The sequence below is a fragment of the Daphnia pulex genome, chromosome 3, assembly GCF_021134715.1.
Source record: "Daphnia pulex isolate KAP4 chromosome 3, ASM2113471v1".
Lineage (NCBI taxonomy): Eukaryota > Metazoa > Arthropoda > Branchiopoda > Diplostraca > Daphniidae > Daphnia > Daphnia pulex.
The window spans coordinates 853,236-873,351 of NC_060019.1; the positions used below are offsets into that span (position 1 = coordinate 853,236).

Below are 20,116 nucleotides of genomic sequence, written 5' to 3' on the forward strand. Positions count from 1 at the left end.
CAGCCATGGAATTGATGAATGAATTACCTCTGAAATTGAATTACCATTATTACGCCCAGCATTTTCGACGTGTCCAGACGACAGAGGTGGAAATATCACTTTTGTTTATAAATAAGTTGAGAGCAGCGTACGTGTCCCCACGCGTCGTCTGCTGGCATCTCCAAGAGAAAACAAAAAGAAATGTCACACACACAAAATGCGACGAAACTCTCGAAAATAATTCCAAGGCCAATGACATTGGTGAGCGTGACACTTGCGAGCGTAAAAATAACGGATCTAAAACTGTTCAGTGGTCCATCAACAGCACGCCAGTCAGTCGCATTATTTCTTTTTTCAAATTCTATGTATTTTCGAGTGTTATGGAAAATCACGAACGAGAGCAATTTAAGAGGCATTCACTATAGCAGTATAATCAAACGAAACATTACAATTTTTATACGAGTGTTGCTGTTTTTGTTTATCATCTACACACACAACCGAGTAAAAAATGGCTTCGAGCGGGGCTCATATAAACGGCGCTCGAACAATTATATAAAACGTGGGAAATTTTGTTTTCCGCATGAACTGAGAAAAACAAAATGGGGGAAATTTGATTGCATAAAACAGAATTATAAGCGACACTGCTGGCATCGCCCGTTACAAAACTTACATAAAAGAGATAAGCGAATCGCGCACATTTTGAAACAAATTCGCGTACAAAATGAAAAAAAAAGTGGGGAGGCGCATATTATATAAATTGTGTGTGTGTGTGTAATTTAGGGAGATGGGAAGAAGAAAAAATATATTTACGAAAAGAAACACAGCCCTCCAAAAATGTCGGTCACGCGTGACTAGTCCAGTGATATTCCATCAGCCGCAAACGTTGTTATTTTTCACGTCAACTTTTTACAACAAGATCAAAGAGTCTGAATTTCCTTCCATGATTTTCTCTGTTTCCATCTTCTCCTTTTGACACAATTCCAGCACGCCATGATAATAAGTTTTACGCAGCAGCAGCAGCACAATGTGAGATTGCTTATCCCATTTCTCTGTGTAATTCAGCCATTTTCCTTGTTTGTTTCATTTCACGGCTGGACACACACTGCAGACGAAGAAAATTGTTTTTTTTGTTGTTGTTGTTGTATCACGTATTCAATTGCAAAATACCGCCGCAAGTAATTGTAAAAGAAAAATAAAGGCACCAACGATAATATTTAAAACGCGAACGAACGGGCGAGAGAGAGAGAGAGAGAAAATAATAAACACAAAGACACGCACAATATTTTATAGTTTTATATGTAGCAAATAAAAAAAAAATAAGGGGAAGTAAAAAATATCTCGGGCCAGGAAGAAGTAAGACAAGGAAAAGTAATGTAGATAGAAAAGCCGGAAGCGCGTCAAATATTTTCCTCGGGATTATTATTTTTTAAATGTTTCGGGAAACGAATGAAAATCTGTGTTTCTCTTTTTCACTGTTTTGTGTGTGTTCAAAACATTAGTCATATTTGTGATACTGAAATCGACAAATCATGCGGAAACAAATTTTTTAAAAAAAAGAAAGGTAGAATTAAAACAAGGAAAACATTTTGGGGGATAAAATCATTTCCTTATATCATTTGCTAAAAATGGGGGATTGCAAAATTAAAATTAGAAAAAAAATGCTTCTTTTTTGGTTTGCATTGGTTTAATAATCCGATTGGGGGGGGGGGGGGTGAAAATTCGATTTTGCCTCATTTTCATACAACTGTGACGAGAGAAATTAAGGAAGTCATCCCCTTTAAGAAGAATAAAAAAAGGGAATTTTAGTCTTTTTTAAATGTATAATATAATCAAAATAATGTTTTGTGTGGATCGTTTGATTCATTCAAAAGAGGCGAAGGGCAATAATAACGAAGTGGAAAAAGAAATTCAAGAGACTCCATCGCACACGGTGGTAGTAGTAGTTTGGGGATTATTACGAACGATATAGTCATATGGGGGGGGGGGGAGGAAATCGAATGGACATTTTTTTGGGAGGTTTTCCGTTTCGTCTTTTGTTTTTATCCTGTCACAAAAAAAAAAATTATCCCGCGTGAAAAAAATCTCTTCTTCTTTCCTCTCTTTCTCTCTTCTCTGTCTCTGTTTTTTTCGTTTTGATATCACAGCAGTGACTTGGTACCGCGCGCAAACACTCGCACACACACACAAAACACAAAAAGGGGGGGAAAAAACACACTCACAAAATATTCAAAAAACGGAAAGGACGAAGAAAAAAAAGGAAAACCCAAATAAGATTTTAAAGTATGTTTTTTAAAAAATAGATTGGAATTTCAAACGGAAAAAGAGAGAAGCGAAATAGAACAGAAGAATCAAATCATCGGTAATCAACACCCAGTGCTGTACGTGAATCGATAAACACAAACGGAGAGAGAAAAATAAGCAAAAAGGGGGGAGACTACTACGGACAAGCCATTTTCAATTTAATGTGAAAAAGAAATGAATAATTAATTATCTTTAAATCCCTTCTTTCAATTTAAAAAAAAAAAAGAAATTATTGTCGGGTAGGCGAAATTTCTGACTCCATCTCTATTTCTCTCTCTCTCTCCATTGTCTACCGTGAAAAATGTATGTATGTCTGTCTGTATTTAGGGTGAAGAAGATCTACTGTCTTTAGAGTTGAGTCTTAGCGGTGGGGAACGCATGGGGCTGCCGGCCGGAGTGTTATTAAAATTGAATCCGGCCATTGTCGTAGAAGAGGACGAGACGGCTGCTGATGCGCTGGCAGCCAGGAGCACTGGCACCGGCGGTGGGGAACCGACGACGAGGGAGTTTGGTTGAATGTTGATCGGGTGGCTGGAAGCTCTGCCCATGTGGTTGAATCCGCTTTGCTGTTGAGCAGCCATGGTGCAACTAGCCGCCGCCGCCGCCGGCGGAGAAACAAACGACGGATGAATGGGAGAGAAGATGGACTGTTGGCCGTAGAGAGTCGACACAGAGCTCGTGGGCGGAACAGGAGACATGACACCACCAAAAGGCCGGCCGAAGCTCAGTCCTATCAAGCACAATCGAAGCTAGACTGCCTTTCCTTAACAACTCTTCGCACACCTCCTCACTTAAACACAAATCAACTTAAATTTAAATCAATAGAACTAGAGACAGAAACCGCATACAATCAAAATAAAGCCAAATGGGACAAGATAAGAGGGTTGTTGGCGGTTTAAGCGTGCGGTATTTTGCATTGGTGTTATACTACTATATGACAACTAACCGAAATTAATGCCCAAGCAGGAAAAAGAAAGTTTTTAAACCAAATGAAAATGACTCAATTCAAAATGTAAAAAAAGTAATCAAATATTAATTTCACCCATCTTTTTTTTGTTTTGGAAAAATGAAATTGTTTTCCCCCGTCAAAGAAGCAAAAAACCGGATCGGGTTCTAAAACGATCCATCAACACGGTTTTTTTTGGTCTCATCTATACCGCGATTAAGGGAATTTTTTTTAAGGATCAGGTTGGTGGTGTAGTAAAGATACCAGCAGTTTGAGTCAGTGAATGGTGTTGTTGCTGCTGCTGCTGCTGTTGTTGTAGATTGGCGACAGCGCCGCCATTGGCGCCGGCTCTCAGCTGATTCAACGTCGGCGCTTTCTCGACACCTTCTCCTCCGGCTTTCTTGCTCTTCTCGGCTCCAGGTTTGCTGCCCAAATCCTGGACTAGACGCAACAGATCGTCCGTAAACGTCTTTGTTTGGCGGGTTGGCGTTCCGGGTGACGATCCGGGCGTCGCGTTGGTGACCGGGCCAGCAACCCCGCCAGCTGTGGCTGGAATGGGAACACCACGCCCTTCCGTGTGATCTGGACTGGAACGGGCGATTGGAGAAGGAGTCCTAGGACTCTCGGTGGCTTCCTGCCGCTGCAACGATGGTTGCGGATGTGGCTGTTGCGGAGCAGTTGGTTGTTGCTGTTTTCTCCGGGCGTGAAAAGAGGCCAACTCTTCCTCGTGCTTCCGGATCAGAGCTTTCTTTTCTTGCTCGTGTCGCAGCAATAATTCCCTCAATTCGGGGTCTTTATTGGCATCGTCCGGCAGCAGCATTCCGGCGCTTGCCGCTGGGGCAGCAGCTGCTCGCTGTTGCTCGTCAACCAAACTGACACAGAAACGAGAGATTCGGCGTCCTCCGGGTGGGGCCGGCGGCGGAAGCGACAACTTGCGTTGCAGCGGTTGCTGGGCAACGATCATCTGAGGCTCCGTTTGACTACTCTTCTGTTCCTTGGTGGTCGTTGCGGTGGCAATCGCTGGAGCAGCGGCCACAGGAGCGGTGGGTGCGGTGACAGGAGCTACTGGAATCTGCGCTACTGGAACCGTGACTGGAATCGCTTTGAAGGAAGGCTGCGGTTGTTGTTCCGTCGGCGTTTGCGGATGGTCATCCACAACGTCAGGGCCATGACTGGCCGTTGTTGTTGTTGACTGAGCAACGGGATTCGTTGCGGCCGGTGCCGCTGCGGATGCTTCCGTAGTGGTAGGATTCACTTTATTTTCGGGTTCCTTGGCTTTCAACAAGGCCGGCGGATGACCAGTGCCCTGCGAATGCAATTTCGACAACTCGGAATGCAAGTCGTGGATGTCGATGGTGGAGGGCAAGACTTTGCGCTGTTGTTGTTGGGCTGGCCGGTTGCTCTCGGCCGCCTGATCCACTTGATCGACAACCACCGTAGGGTAAATCAAATGGTCCAGGGAAGGAGTTCCTTCCTTGGTGGATGACGTGGGCGATGGAAGTTGTTGCGTAGCATCCGGCGAATAGCTCTGCTGTTGTTGCTGCTGTTGCATGTGCGAAGCGGCAGCACTGGCGTTATTATTGGCCATGGAAAGGGAAGCCAATTTGTGTTGGAGGTCCATCAAATAAGTGTCCATCGTCGGGCAAGCTTGCGGAGTAGGCGGCTGCGACGTGGGCAAACTGTTACCACCGGCTGTTCTCGATCCGGTCGTGTTGGTTTCACCCAGACAAAGTTTTAGAGGGACAGCGGTCGTACTGACAGATGGATCACCCTGGACATTGGCGCTGTTTGGAGCCCGAGCTGGACTGCTGCATCGGCTAGTGGCGTAGATCCCGTTCGATGTTATGTTGATACTCAGAGCGACAGTCACGAAAGCCGCGCCCAAATCATTTCCGGCAGCGTTGCTGGTAGTCGGGATTTGTGTGGGACCTGACTGAGCGACAGGAACGTTCGCCACAGGCTCCTGACAGACGACAGGAGGCAATTGGCATCTCTGAATGGGTCCAGCCGGAGGAAAAAATTCGGGAGGTGACATCATAGACGGGATGGATGTCACCGCTGGCGGAGTTGGAAGAGGGGGCTCCAAAACGGTCGAGTGAGTGGATGGTGCCACTTCCAGAACCGGTAAAGGAGCGGAGATTGTCTTGACCAAAAACCTCGACACTTTGCGCACCTGTGAGGACAAATAAAAATAGTAAATTATTAAAAAATCCGCAAAGGAAGGCGACAAACTGGTCAAAAGTTGTTTTAAAGATTAGACAACGACATACTACAAAGTATTAAGAGTAAAGCTTTTTGTGATCTATAAAGGCGAGGCTAATGAATTAAATACCTTGGGCGTTACTGGCTCATTGGACTCAACAAGTCCACCGACAGGGGTGGGAGCAGAAGGAGGAGCTGCGTCAGCGGGGGGTGGATAAGAAGAAGCGACTGGGGGAAATTGAGGAGCGGAAATGGCTACAACTGGCGGAGTAGCACCGTCTACAGTGACAGCTACGCCAGGATTAGAAATACTAAGCGGGGCAAGGTTGTTGGTAGGAGGAACTGTGGAGATTGTTGTTGTTTGGGATTGAATAGTAGTAAGCGCTGCCGAGACAGCTGAGACGGCCGAGTCGCTCGGTCCCGTGTGACATACATCGCTTCCGTCTAGACTGGTAGATCTCGAGTGTAAATGGGATCCAACTGGAAACGGGATAGCAGAAGCCACGACCGGAACGGCAACTGGAACGGCAACTGGAATAGCAGCCAAGACTGCGGCGGGAACCGATTGAGGAATATCGGCTGTCGATCCTTTCGTCGTGGATTCGACACTGTCGACAGATCCTACGCTGGAAGTAGATGCAGCAGCAGTAGCCGTCGTGTCTGATCGGTTGGGTGACAATGAATCAGCAGCCGGCTTAGCTGGAGGTAAAGATACCACCGGAAGGACATCCGGATTCTCTCTCAATTGTCGGAGAATATCCTCCACCTGGAACCATAAAGAAATTCAATTACAAATTTCATTCAAATCAAACATAAAACCAATATTTACCTGCTCGATGAAAATTTCCGCATGTTGTTCACTTAGCAATCGATGTTTAATGAGGTTGTTGGCCACGTCAGCCGGAACCGTGTCAGCTTGATCGAATTTGAACGTCACCGTTTCTTGCTTCATCGTTTCCACTTGGCATTCGACCACGGAGCCCTGGACACTCAGCACGGAAAGTCGGGGGCCGCGTTCGGCCGTCCGGCGCCGTTTGTTAGTCAACCGACGACCCAGACGTTTTTCACCGGCCGTTGTCGTCGTGGCCGCATTGCTGCTGACGGCGTTGGCTGTTGCGTTAACGGGTGGCGCAACCGGGTCGACCGATTCGGCGGCCGATGACTCACCGCACGAGTCGGTCGTGTAAACATCGCTGCAACAGCATTGAGCTCCGGGCTCGGGAGTTCCGGAACGGTTCACCAACGAATTTGAGTCACTGGCTACAGCCTGCAAGACTGGGTTCTGCAACTGCATATCCACTACGGCGGCACCTACTACGTGGGGGTCTAACTGGGTCACTGGCCCAGACTGATGGGAGTCCAAGTAGGCCGACGCAGCCGCTTCCAGTTGTTGCTGACAGAGTCCAGACTGTTTGCGGACTAATTCGGCTGGGGCCGGTTGAACGTAGGCCGCTTGTTGTTGTTGTTCCACATTCTGTGGCAGCTGGTACGCTGCTGGAACGTATTGATCGATGACCTGAGCAGATTGGATGTAAGTTTGCTGTTCAATGTGTTGAAGTTGATGGATCGGTTGCTGCTGCTGCTGCTGAATGTAGGCTGTTTGGTCGACAATTTGCTGGGCAACAGGTTGAACGATGCCCGACTGGACGACAAGAGGTTGAGGCAAAGACTGGACAACCGGCTGCTGGATGACGGGTTGTTGAGGAAGATAGGTCGGTTGCTCAGTGACCGACACCGATTGTTGCATCGGTTGCTGGATGTATAAGCCAGACTGATCCACCATTTGCTGGGGAACTTGTTGATGAACCATCGATTGCTGGATGTACGCCATTTGATCCTGAGTTTGCTGGATCGGCTGCTGGATCGGCTGTTGGATCGGTTGTTGTACAACTTGGGGCAATGCCTGCTGGATGTACGCCATTTGATCTTGCGCCTGCTGCATTGGTTGCTGCGTAACTTGCTGAACAACTTGAGGTACCGCCTGCTGCATGTACGCCATTTGATCCTGTGTTTGCTGGATCGGTTGCTGAGGGTAACTAGTAGTAGGATCCACAACCTGCTGTACAGCCGTCTGCTGGATGTACGACATCTGGTCCTGTGCCGGCTGGATTGAAGGCTGGACAGGAGGAAGATGAATGTAAGCAGCCTGTTCGATGGGCTGCTGAACCATCTGCTGGATCGGTTGTTGAAGATAGACCACTTGCTGGGCGTACTGAGGAGCTGTTACCTGCTGCTGCTGAACAGGATACGACTCGGGTGCAACACATTGGACCTGCGTCTGATCCACCGACTGTTGCTGAACATAATTCAATAACTGACGGACGGGCTGCTGTTGTTGCTGTTGCTGCTGGGGAACGGATTGCGCATAAGGCTGGGCAACAGCTTCTGCTGGTTGGTACTGGCTATAAGTTTGTTGCTGCGGCTGTTGTTGCTGCTGGAAGACAGGCAATTCGGCCGGAACGAAATACTGGGCAGACACTTCAGCCGGTTGCTGCTGATAGAGCTGTTGTTGTTGTTGTTGCGGCTGTGATTGACTAAATCCCTGGTGATCAATTTGCTGAGAAGTTGTCATCGGTTGATTCATCAAGTTCTGTTGGTGTTGCAAGAGTTGTTGTTGGATCTGAACCGACTGTTGCTGCTGGATTTGTTGGTTCACTTGCTGCAACTGTTGTTGTTGTTGCTGGATCTGCTGATTGACTTGGTGCAGCGTTTGTTGCTGTTGGTGGATCTGGTTCTGTATCGCCTGAACCGTCAGCTGTTGCTGGTTGGCAGCCACTTGCTGCGGGATCAAATGCTGTTGCTGCATTACATGTTGTTGTTGTTGCTGTTGTTGCTGCTGCTGCTGGATGCAGTGCTGTTGCGGCGGAGTAACCAATCCCGTCGTTATGGTTAAAGGTAATTGCTGACTGGGCAACATGGGTTGCTGCTGCATCAACGGCTGTGGCGCCGGAGAAGGTTGTTGTTGTTGTTGCTGGATCGCCATCGATTGATCCTACAAAAAAGTAAATCAATATTAATTTTTAGAAATTGGAATTCTCAAAATTTTGAATTAGCCTACCAGGATCGGAGCAGTTTGGGGCTGCTGGATGGGCTGCTGAATAGGCTGCTGGATAGGCTGTTGAATCGGCTGTTGGATAACCTGCTGGATAGGTTGCTGGACAACCTGCTGGATAGGCTGCTGGATAGGCTGCTGGACAACTTGCTGTATGACTGGTTGTACCACTTGAGGAGGAGGCTGTTGTACAACAACAGTTGCAGGCTGCTGCTGCTGCTGTTGGGGAACAGGAGGCGGCTGATTCTGACGTCTGATCTCCTCGCGTTCGTCACGTTCTTTGACCAAAAGCTGGACTTGACTTCTGAGTAACTTTGCCAGCACCTTGACATCCTCCTCCATGAGGATGCCGTCCGAATGCTTTTGGGTGTTGCGGAAACAAGGACAAGATTAACGACTCATTAATTCATTGGCGCAAAACAACAACAAACGATAAAAGGAATGGATAGCCCACCCACCGAAAAACTTGGGTAAAAGAATGTGCGAATTACAGTAAACAGAGCAAACTGAATGAAAAATTGTCAACCAACCATATCCTGGGCAAGTTTGTCGGCATCGTCCGTCACTACGTTGAACTCGAACTGGATGGCCTCGTTCTCCTTGTGCTTGTCGCGCCTTTTCTTTGGATCGAGGACGCGTAACCGGAATTGGACACTTTCGCTGGTGCTGGCCACCGCCTCGTCGCGCGACACTACTTCCACCTTCAGACCCGTTTCTTCGGCAAAGAACTCGGTGTCGTTCAATAAATCCTTGACGCTCGGCCTGTTTGTTTTCCATTTGGAATGCGAAAACACAAAAAAAAGGGAAAATGATTGAATTTCTTCCAGATGGATAATCTAATCCTACACACCTCTCTTCCTTGCGCAGACGCGTGCAACGGTCGATAATGTCGCGAATCTCGCTGCTCTCCACCTTATCGAAACTCTGCGGTCGGACGCCCTGTCGTCGTAAAACAAGAAGAAGCCGCCGGGTTAATTCGACGAACCCCAAAAAGAAAGAAAGAGGAATAGTAGAACGCAATCCCCTTCGGGATTGAGTTTGGCAGCAGCTGGGCCGCCGCCATCACAGCCTATATAGCAACGTATGAAAACAGATGGGGATGGGGGCGAGCCCAAAACTTACGCTGATGACTTTCTTGTAGATCTGAGCCGGGCCCATGCATTCGCTGTACGGGTACTCGCTGGTGGCCATTTCCAGCATGCACATGCCAAAAGCGTAGACGTCGACGCCTTCGTCATAGTGCTCCTCGTACATTTCGGGGGCCATGAATTCGGGAGTGCCAATCACAGATTTGGCAAACGACCGATTCTTCAGCGTGGCCAAGCCCAAGTCGCCAATTTTCACGCAGCCAGTCGTCCCCGTGATGAAGATGTTGTCGCACTGTCACAAAATAAGACGTCATTAGATGACAAGTTTTTAATTCATAAATTCTCGATTATCACCTTCAAATCACGATGGATGATGTTTGGTGTCCTAGAATGGAGGAAGTAGAGACCCTTCAGGATCTGACGGCACCACGACTTGAGCACCTTTAGATTGATCTTTTTGAAACGCCTTAAATACCTGTTTTACAATCGAAAAATGATTGAATGAAATTTTGGTTTTTAATTTGTCTTAATTTGTGATTTACGTTTTAAGAGTTCCGGATGTCATGAGTTCGGTGACGAGGACTATGTATTTACGTTTGGTCAGCGCCACTTCCCAATAGTCGTAGAATCTGACAATGTTGGGATGCTGGAGTCCTTTGAGCATCTCGGCCTCCTCCCGAAATCTTTGCCTTTCAGATTTGTTGAGTTTCTTCTCCTAAAAAAATGAAACAAAACAAGAAAAACGAGTTTAGTCGCTTGTTAAGTGTGTGGATTGGTTGCCAACAAGTAGACTCGTCTTTTGTTGGCAAAAAGCCGATCTGTCAAGTGCACATCTTCCGAGTTCAAGTTGTTTATTCGTGATGACGCAACAGGCAACGAGATACTACCAACAAACCACCGCTCAAATTCAACGGCCGTGTGTTCAGCCATTCGTGCACCATTGTCGCAATAGATGACGAACGCAATTTTCCCAGAAATTAAAAAAAGGACAAACCGAATGAAAATATAAAAAAAAACCTGCGCAAACTTTCTAGTACCCAAACAACTGGAAACCGACTGGCGCCAATCCAATCAAGCAACGCACTTTCTCTAAAGTCTGAGAGCACGCAGCTAACCGGGGCCATATTTCCAGATTATTAAATTTGATACATTGATTGAGGAGGGGGAGGACGTGGTTAGGTTTTAGAATAAAAATAAAATCGATCCTACTACGTTCAAATTTTTTTCCTCGTCGAATAATCGATCCTATGACGCTGGTAAAGTGCGCAAACTTGACACAAGGCCGCAAGATTGTGAATGCCCTTCGTGAAAAAGAAAAAAAAAAAGGACGTCCGTGTGTTGTGTGCTCAAGAAGCACGCGACAGGAAACGACCGATTGGGCTGGAAATTTTTAAAAAAAGGGCCACTGCAGGATAAAAAAGACCAAAAAGGAATTGGACCTGAAATTTGATCTGACGCAGTCAACAGCAGCCTGCATACAGCGGATGCACCAAAGCAAAAAAGCACCTGACTCATTCTCTCTTTCATTCTTGAATCTAAAAAGAGAGAAACACCTTGACACGCATTCCTTAATATAAACAATTAATTTACATACAAGACACTAGAGCTATATACTATGACTGCCAATGCTGGACCACTACTTCGTACTGTTTGCCTATTTAAGGGGGTTGCATGAACCTTGGCGCCGGGAACCCAAGGAAATGAAAATCAGCACCAAATCAAGTGACATCATTCAAACGGAAACGTGAGAGACTCTGTGCGTAATCAATCCCCCTCACAAAAGCAAATAATTCTGGATCCAATTTTTTTATTTTTTGGGTATAGACTCGACCCCGCGCCTGTCGGCCCCGCCGAATGTCTGTGAATGGGAAACTGACCCCCAAAACGGATAAGAATCGGTCTGGCTAGTCAGCAATAAAATAATAATAAAAGAAAAACTGTACATTTGATACCGTTGTGATTACAACTACGCACACACACACGCAGGCAGAGTGAGGAGAAAAACAAACTTATCGCGAATTAAAAACGAAATAAACAAGGCAATTGTCGACGACGGTCAAGGTCGGACCAAGTTCATCATAACAAGCAATTCACACGCCAAATAGTAAAATTGCACAGTTCACTGTTTTATGGAATGCGGATTATCATTAGCTAGGTGGAATTCATTCAACCGACGCAATCGAAACAAAACACGACGTGATAGGACTTAATAAAATTCCTACAATTTGTCACTTGACGTAACCTGCCGTTGACGTCATCTCCGCCGACGATGGACTATACCACGTCGATAAGAATGTTCAAACTATTTCTTTGTGTTTCGTTAGTTAATGACAAAAGAGGAAAACTGGATAAAAGCGGAAAAACACGCAATCCCCCCCAGCCTGTTTAATTCACGTCGCTGCGGGCATTCTATCCGATAACAACAAACAGAAAAAAAAACACGAATAATTCATTGATTGAAGTAAACCCTAACGTTTTATCACTTAGCGGATGTCTCTAACGAGTGCACTGCACACAAAGAAACACAAGCACGATAAAACACACACACGTCAAGGACGACGGTAAGTCAAACATGTCTAGCGCGTGTGTGAGAAATAAATAAAAAAAAAGTCTCTTGTCGTGAAACTCCCGAGAACTACACGAATTTGAATAATAAAAAGGAGAAAGATCAAAACATTTGTTTTAGTTTTCAGCTAGCGTTCAATTTGGCGCAGATACCAATTTCATCACTTCTATCAACCGACTTTTTCTTCTATTTTGGACAAATCTAAGCCAATCCCTGCTGGCCAAATCGACAACCATGTCCATCAAATGGCAAGTTTACCTTGAAGATGAAACAAAACAACGAGAAATCGACATTGACGGGCGAGGAATGCGCGGAACCGCCCCGTGAAAAAACCCCACCACCACCACCACCTTCATCAATGCAGAGACTCGTTCGGATCGTTTGATGGCCGTGAATGCACACGCGATACATAACACACACAAAAAGAAAGCCCCGAACAAAACAGAAAAAGAATAACCAGCAGTAGTGTGTAATGAATTACACGAGCGACCAATCGAGCGAATCAAGCCAATCCGTCCAAACATCCTCTCGTTACCCAACCAATCAAGCGATTTGACGGCGATGGATCTACTTGGATGATAATTTTTTGCCCAAAAAATTCGCAATCTACCACATGGGAAGATTCGGCGTAAAAACCCCGAAAAGAAAAAGGAGCGCAGATATACTTATATTCTTGGGGGGAAAAACGCGGTCAATGTCACGACCGCAGGCGGGTTTTCTCCTTATACTGCGCTGCAGTGGCACGACGTGGTACCACCACCACGAAAGAAAACCGTCCCAGCTTTTAGATCTAATATTTACAATATTGAAATCAATTTCGTCGAGAGAGAAAATGTATACCCGGGCAACAAACGAGACGTTTCCTTCAATTAAAACCTACAATTTGATTCGGCGAAAAGTCATCCGAGAAGGACATAACTCGAGAACAGACCAATCCCACACACACACACACAACGAATTGATCCTTTTCCTGGTTATTGACCAATCGATTTCGGCTCCGCTTTCCAGCATCAAATAGGCTAGCTGCTGCTGTTTATTACCGAGTATATACCTAAGCTCAAAAACAAACCAAGTAGCGTGGGAGGAACGAATGTGGGTGTGTGTGTGACGACGACAAAAAAAAAGGAACGAGGACCCCCAGCACGAGATTAAGTCACTCGTGTCGGTCTCTCGTCTGGTTTTGCCGGATCGATTCACGACGAATGCAGACAGAGGGCGACACATTCGAAAAAATAAAACCTTTTTTCCTCTTTTCACTACTTATTTTGGTCAAAATTTCGCTGTCGGGCTTTTCAAAGGGGAGAGAGAGCCATGCAACCAAAAGAAAAAACTGATGACATGGCGCAAGTAAAAACGAGTTTGTCCCGGTTCTATCCCGGGATACGGCGAGTTTAAAAGAGAATTAAATTCGGAAAACGGTACTCTTTTACACAGTGGGACCGGGCTGGAAGTGAGTGAATATAGTTGGAACGGACTAGAGAGCCAAGGCCGACCTTGGGGATAGAACGAGGAAAAGAGAGAGAGAAACGAAACGAAGGAAGAAGAACTCTAACAGGGCCTTCAGGAGTTGTTTTAACGCCACAGCAATTATATTAGAGAGCCCTAGCAGAAGACGCCAACAACCTACAAAAAAATGTCTGGGTTTTTTCTCCTATCGACGTCTATCGAGTTCAAAAATATTTCCAAGAGACCATCATGTCTTTGCTGACGTCTAGTAAAAAGCTTGAAGCGCTCCCGACAGTCTGCCTAACCCACAAAAATAACTCATTTTCAAATGAAAATAGACAACGAGAGATGGTTTTGTTTCGTTGCGATCGGGGAAAAGAAATCCGAAGGGCATCGCAGTGCACAACCAAGGCCGCTAGACGCTGGTAGTAGACACTTAAAAAAAACGTGAACCAACCCTTTGGTCCACGTCATAACGAGACGACGAACCAAACGTCGGATTTTTGGAGGAGGAGTAGCCGGAAGTGAGACAACGATTCCAACAAAAAAAAAACCGTGATGGATCGTCTATTCTGATCCCGTGACAAAGGTCGACAACTTTTTCAAAACGACGTTGCAATGGCCAAAAAAAAGTTTCACGTTACTCGGTTTCGTGTTTCTACATCTCCCTTTTTTCCTTACTACTGGCCAATAAACCTACAATCGATAAACAAAAGCCGGCCAAGTCTCGTTCGTTCCTTTTTTTTAGTTTTAGTTTAGTTTTAGTTTCTTTTTTACCTGAAGTTCGCACCAGGCGACTGAAACTCCCGTTTGCGTGTCAAGTCCTCGATAGACGGTCTTGAAACTACCGCGGCCAATTTCCTCCTCGAATTTGAGGAAACGCTCGTCCGGCGATGTGGCCACCGCCTGTTCTTCGTTGTCTTCGGTGGCGTGTGTCTCGTCACTCTCCTCCTCTTTCTCGTGACCGTTTTCACGATGACCACCGCCTACTACGACAGGCAGCGAGTCCGTTTTGGCAATCGTTTCCAGGCTGTTTTTCTTGCCTTCTTCTTCTACTTCTTCCTTGACGTCCGGCTGGGGCTGCTGCACAGAGTCCAGCTCAGTTGACTTGGGCTGACTGGGGACTGTTTCAGAGTCCTGATCAATTGACTGTTGTTGGCAGAGCGTCTTGGAAATGGACAGGTTGATCAAGTCTGTGGCCAATTTGCTGCTGCTGGTTGTAGCAACAGCAGCAGTTTCCTCTGCTTTGATTGACGGTGGGGAACCAGACTCTGACACACTGTTTTGCCTCTTGATCTTGTTCGTAATGCCTGGTCTGGGTCTGGCTGCCACGTTGTGTGAGGGGATTTTAGAGACTTTGCTGTTGACAGCTTTGACTTGACGATTGAGGGCTTCCACACTTTTGGAAGGACCAGGTTTTCCAGGAGTCGTAGAAGGTGGGGGCCACGACTGCTCCATCCTACCTAGAGGAGTATTGTTAGGTTGGGTGTTGTTGGTAGACCTGGGTGAAACGGAAGCCAGGTGCTCTCTACTGCTGGTCTTACTGGGCGGCCTGGAAGCAGGATTTCTGTTTGGGATGAAGCTGCCACTGCTGCGTGAAGGACTCTGACTGGGACTCCTGCCACCCAACACCAGTTTAGGGCTGGGCTCGTCAAACTGGCAGTGAGTCTGGAAGACTGTTCTGATGGTGTTGTTCATCTGACGACTTTGGTTGCCCAATATCTCCCCGAGCCCCTTCTCAGACTCCTCTCTTGCCTTGGTGGCTATCCTATTGGGCATGATAGCTTTAGTTCTCGGCATGGTGATGGCACTCTTCACAGGCTGCTACCTCCTCACTGTGCACTAAATCAAGAAAAAGGACACACAATGATTGTTAAAGCTTGGTTGTAAATTCGAGGTCGTTCTGCATAGTTTCTTATTACGTTGCTAGTGACGGGGGAAGGAAGTGGGCAGAATTCCACGGAAACGTCAAAACACAAACAAAATGTTTCACTAACGAACGGAAGCACACTCATACCACCGCCTCCGTGGATTACGGCATCCAAACTGTAACTTGAAATGTCTTCAACTGGTCCATTTATATCAGATTGTGTTTTGTGTGTGACGACGGAAAAAATTTATAACACAACTCCGCCTCTTTTTTGATTCTCTCTCAAACTTTCTGTCTTGTCTCTCTCACACACTGCGATTCACGGTGGTGTGATTCTCACAGAGGCAAACAGTCAAGTGCTGCTGTACTCAGAAATGCATGGTACCTTGTCTGCTTTCGCACCAGACGGTCACAGACGAATGGGGGAAGGGGGCTTTAATTTTTCTCAGACATGACTACGCCATCTAGCGGTCGAGAAAAACAACCTTGGATGTCCTTGGGAAGTCTATCGCCCCTGGAAAAGAACAAAAATTCCCAAGAAGAACAAAAATGGCTGCAACACTAATCAGAGATAGTTAAAAAAAAAAAAAACTGGTACAATCTAGACGATAAATAAATCCCGGATCAAGGATCACAGAATAAGCCATTACGAGGGCAAAAAGTTACAACGTATATTTTGTCTGATATTTTTCCCGTCAGTCTCAGGGGTTGTTCACACACACCCACAGCAAACACTTCCGCGAAAAAAGCTTTTGCTTCCCGATTCAGCGCGATATGCGGATTGTACAGAATATCACCTTGAGCCTTTCCTACTCCCAAGGTCTCCCTGTATTTTATTTTTCCCTATGCGCCAAAAAATGTTGACGCTGTTGACTCAAGTGGGGGGGTGTTATTGGCGTACGACCGTTACGTCACGCGTGCAAATAGATGAAAGGCATTGATTGGCGCTACCACCCCCAAGGTCAAAGCGCAAAAAAAAAACAACACCACAACTTCAATTTTCCTACTCTTGTGTTACGTGAGTGCCACTGATAAAAAAGAAAAAACCGTTTGGCCATAAAACAAGGGAATTCGCCGCCATCACGCAAGGTCTTGCGAAAAATTCCACGTAGTCGTTTCTTCCGGTGAATCACCAACGTGTCTGAAAAGGAATTGCAACGTTGAAACTCTATTTCATTTAAGGGAATAATAAACCAGTCCCGGTCCACTTATTTAGGATACTACTACAACACACACTTTGTTTTAAATAGCAACGCCAGCTGATCCGGCGACACACAGTGCCATTCCCGAACGAACTCTACGCCCGTCAGGCGGGCGCCAGAAGTAGACGACGAGCGAGCTTATACCATGTCGTGTCAATAATAACGACCTCTTTTTTTTTCTTCTTCTCTTTTCCAAATCCCGAGGATCAGATGACGAACTATGGCTGTATAGATATAGAACCTTGAGAAACGGGCCAAACCAACAACAGCTGTGTGTGCTTTTCTTTTTCAACTCGCTTTCTTGTTTGAAATTGTTTTAATTCTTTTTAATTGGCGCTGCCGGGATTTTTGCGAATGTTTGCACGCCATGGTTGTTTTTTTTTGTGTTTAGGCAAAAATAATTCTTGGGTCGGGGGATATACACACTCGATTACATCAGTTCCCACTTTGAAGTAGCTCTTAGCCTTGATGGGACACACACACACAAATACCGGAACTCTTGGGACGCTTGTGGCTGGCAAACTTCCTTTTCCAGCTAAATCATCTTCAAGGTTCAGATTAACACAAAACATGCACACAATGAAGGAAGAAGAGGCTAGACGAAAAACGATAGCCATTTGAAACCAAAACAATCAAGAAAAAGAGAAAGCATCATCAAACCATCAGTCTCTTGGTTAACATTGTTGTATCTCCATCGGTTCAAGGTAGTCGAGGAGCCTCGAACATTCAAATCAAATGTAATTTTGTAGCATAGAACTTGGTTAATTGAATCTGTCTCGCTTGTGCCGACGTTTGCTTCCGCTGGATTCATGGGGCCGGTCGTTGTGCAGCTGGCGCCGTATCTCTTCCGGATCCATATCCCAATAGCGGACAGCAGCTCCGCCGGATAAACGAGACGACTGGTCCGGGCTGGTATCGTTGATATTGTTCTCTTCCGTTTCTCGGCTGAAACGAGCTCTGTGTTGTTTTGGAGTGGGGGTTATAAGGGGACATCATGAATCTTGTTGGCGATTGACGTTGAGCATCCGCAAGGAATACCTGGTATTTAGATTTGGCGTTTCAACGGGCGAAGTCGGAGATCGATCGCGCTTCCTTTTCTTCTTTTTGGCGGACTTTGTTCGTTGTTGCGGCTCCTTGCGTGCATTAACTCTGTTGCCAGGGGAACTTTTTTGTTTGAGAGCTTTGCCGCGAGAGGATGAAGAGCTGGCTTCGTTTCGCTCCGACTCTTCTTCCCGTTCCTCATCCGATTCCGATAGCGTTATCACCAGGGGGGAAGACGGACGGATTACTTCCACAATCTCAACGTCCAGGTCGTCGTCCTCATCCTCCTCTGATGGTCTAGTTCCTGAACTGGAAGGACCCGGCATGGCGGAGTAACTCTGACCATCGTCGATAACCACCGCGGAAGAACTTCGGCCAATCCCACTAGGACCTGGCTGGGGAGAAGGAGGCAACGGAATATCACGGGGTGCCTAATAAGAAACAACAATTCATTAAAAGGATTGAGATAAATCACTTTAGGGCATTTTGAATCTTTTATTACCACGCGAGATTGCGAATTGTTATTGATCGGTCGAGTTCCAGGAACGTCTTCATCGCTGGATTCACTGACGGCCACTTCTTCTTGCTGCAGATTATTCCTGGGCTGGTAGTCGGCGTTCTCATCGAATCCATACATGTCGTAGGGCGAACGGGCATATTGGAAAAACTCGTGTACGAAGTGCTCCGTATAGCCGCCGATGTAAGATTGAATTGCATCACGGAACGCTCGACTGCGGATATGGAATTGAGTAATCAGCCGAAGAATCAGCTCCAACACGTACGACAAACGATTCTCGTGGCTGACGAGTAAAACGTTCAATTCTCGGTTGAGCCAGGGCACGAGACGATGAGTCATCGCGGGATTGAGTTGGAAAAACTCTGGCGTAGTTTCCCGATAGCGTCCCGTAATATCGGAGAGTGGGCGAACCCACAAATCTCTTTGATAAGTACGGCGACGAAAGCTACTTGTCCCAGTCAAGCGACTTCTTGCTGGGCGACGTTCAACTGGTCGGGGAAGGACTCCATCTTCTTGAAACTGCCTGAAAGTGTAAAGTCTCTCCAGTGCCAAAGCCCTTCTCCTCTCTGAGGTGACTGTCGTTCTGTTTTATCAATCACAGGTTGTGAAAAACATTGATAAAAACAAGTCACTTTATCTTTACCTGTATCGGAATCTGTGGTGCAACAATTGACCAAAGAGATCAAGATCATCAGGCTCAGGTTCTGGAACCGGTATTTTGTGCTCATCATACTCCTGATTGGACCTTACATTGTGAATGATGGAGGTAAATGGCTGCTTACATAACGGACACTCTGGTTTCACCTAAAAGTTTAGAGGGTAATTAATATCTCGTCAAAAACATTGAATTTCTTTTTTAAGTAAATGCTAATTTATATACTTTCGACCATTCCAGTAGGCAAGTAAAACAAAATTCATGAAGGCAGTTGTTCGTAAAAGATTTGTTTTCATGTCGTCCCAGACAGATGGAACAGGAAGAGTCTGGCGAAGATCTTCCAGATTCAGGGGAAGGTGGGCAAGAAGCTGCAGGCTTCTTTGGTTTGCTAGCTTTTTCAGTTAACTTGGTTTTCTTTTTTGTAGCACCACGTCTAGAATTATTGTTGGAAGACATGACGAAATAATATCAAATACGTGTAACTTGAGATGTACGCCTCGCGTCAGACAACCAGAAAAAGCCTTGTCAATTACAGTAAACTTCCAAATGAATTGAATATAGACAACAACATTGTTGTTAAATCAAGACTGTTCTCAAATAATTAATACTGCAACACAAATGTCGATTAAATTTCTGGTAATAAAGCGTAAATAAATTGCTGGCAAAAAAAGACAAATGGAGGAATACGTTGCCAGTTGGTCGTAATTAAAACGTAAAGATTTCGTAATTTCAACAAATTTTTAAAAATATCGAGTTCTTTATCTATTATTTAATTTTAAAAATATTTTGACATTTAAATTGATAGCTTAGAAATGAATTTTTAATAAGTTACAGCCAATGACGAATTTGATTGCATATCTGGCGCTGTTTTAGCTTGAAGGCAACATTGTACAAATGGGCTCCGAATTTTCACCATTCAAAAATGCACAAACTGGAAAGTTAGACAGACGTTAACTATTCTTCAGTTACACCTAAAACTTCTAATCAACGTCAGTCAAATTTTTTTGCAACGCTTTCCCTCCTCAATTGAAAAGTTTCCACCCAAAAGTCCAATGTATAAAATAGGAAGAATTCAATGTTTTTGTGAAAAACGTCACATAGTCAAGTTTTTACGTTTCGCATTTTATTTAAACAAATATCAAGAATTTAGCTCACGGGAGAAATATCACGCATCCAATTTGACACGTCCACCATTACCCCCAGTCCTTCAAAACGAAGCAGTTCATGTCACTCAGACAGCAAATCAGATTT

General features: G+C 45.6%; 2 protein-coding genes across 6 annotated transcripts; both read right to left on the reverse strand.

The window, feature by feature from the left end:
• Positions 1 to 1,257: 1,257 nt before the first annotated feature.
• On the reverse strand, positions 1,258 to 16,785 carry LOC124190832 (serine/threonine-protein kinase WNK2-like). Of its 5 annotated transcripts, XM_046583699.1 has the most exons (13): positions 15,503 to 15,868; positions 15,125 to 15,422; positions 14,358 to 15,043; positions 10,111 to 10,283; positions 9,923 to 10,043; positions 9,603 to 9,860; positions 9,331 to 9,419; positions 9,011 to 9,242; positions 8,487 to 8,840; positions 6,258 to 8,420; positions 5,559 to 6,194; positions 3,491 to 5,399; positions 1,258 to 3,010 (listed from the first exon to the last, which is right to left on the reverse strand). In XM_046583699.1, exons 2-13 carry the CDS (start codon positions 15,378 to 15,380, stop codon positions 2,604 to 2,606), a joined length of 7,284 nt encoding a protein of 2,427 aa, XP_046439655.1. In that variant the 5' UTR covers positions 15,381 to 15,422; positions 15,503 to 15,868; the 3' UTR covers positions 1,258 to 2,603. The 5 variants fall into 5 exon arrangements, with proteins under 5 accessions (XP_046439655.1, XP_046439654.1, XP_046439656.1 ...); XM_046583698.1 differs by having other exon boundaries at positions 14,358 to 15,422; positions 15,503 to 16,785; XM_046583700.1 differs by having other exon boundaries at positions 5,559 to 5,589; positions 5,692 to 6,194; positions 14,358 to 15,866.
• A 536-nt stretch (positions 16,786 to 17,321) lies between these two features.
• Positions 17,322 to 19,567, reverse strand: LOC124190833 (E3 ubiquitin-protein ligase Topors-like). The gene is made up of 5 exons (XM_046583702.1): positions 19,091 to 19,567; positions 18,854 to 19,014; positions 18,196 to 18,793; positions 17,691 to 18,124; positions 17,322 to 17,609 (listed from the first exon to the last, which is right to left on the reverse strand). Exons 1-5 carry the CDS (start codon positions 19,319 to 19,321, stop codon positions 17,414 to 17,416), a joined length of 1,620 nt encoding a protein of 539 aa, XP_046439658.1. The 5' UTR covers positions 19,322 to 19,567; the 3' UTR covers positions 17,322 to 17,413.
• Positions 19,568 to 20,116: the final 549 nt, after the last annotated feature.

Excerpts from the sequence above, each read along its gene's own strand:
- LOC124190833 (XM_046583702.1), bottom strand. The coding sequence starts at position 19,321 with ATGTCTTCCAACAATAATTCTAGACGTGGTGCTACAAAAAAGAAAACC. Across the intron at positions 19,015-19,090 it reads GCCTACTGGAATGGTCGAAA|GTGAAACCAGAGTGTCCGTT; the intron begins GTATATAAATTA and ends CTAAACTTTTAG. Across the intron at positions 17,610-17,690 it reads ACGCCAAATCTAAATACCAG|AGCTCGTTTCAGCCGAGAAA; the intron begins GTATTCCTTGCG and ends AAAACAACACAG.
- LOC124190832 (XM_046583698.1), bottom strand. The coding sequence starts at position 15,380 with ATGCCGAGAACTAAAGCTATCATGCCCAATAGGATAGCCACCAAGGCA. Across the intron at positions 9,420-9,602 it reads TCTACAAGAAAGTCATCAGC|GGCGTCCGACCGCAGAGTTT; the intron begins GTAAGTTTTGGG and ends TTACGACGACAG. Across the intron at positions 5,400-5,558 it reads ATGAGCCAGTAACGCCCAAG|GTGCGCAAAGTGTCGAGGTT; the intron begins GTATTTAATTCA and ends TTGTCCTCACAG.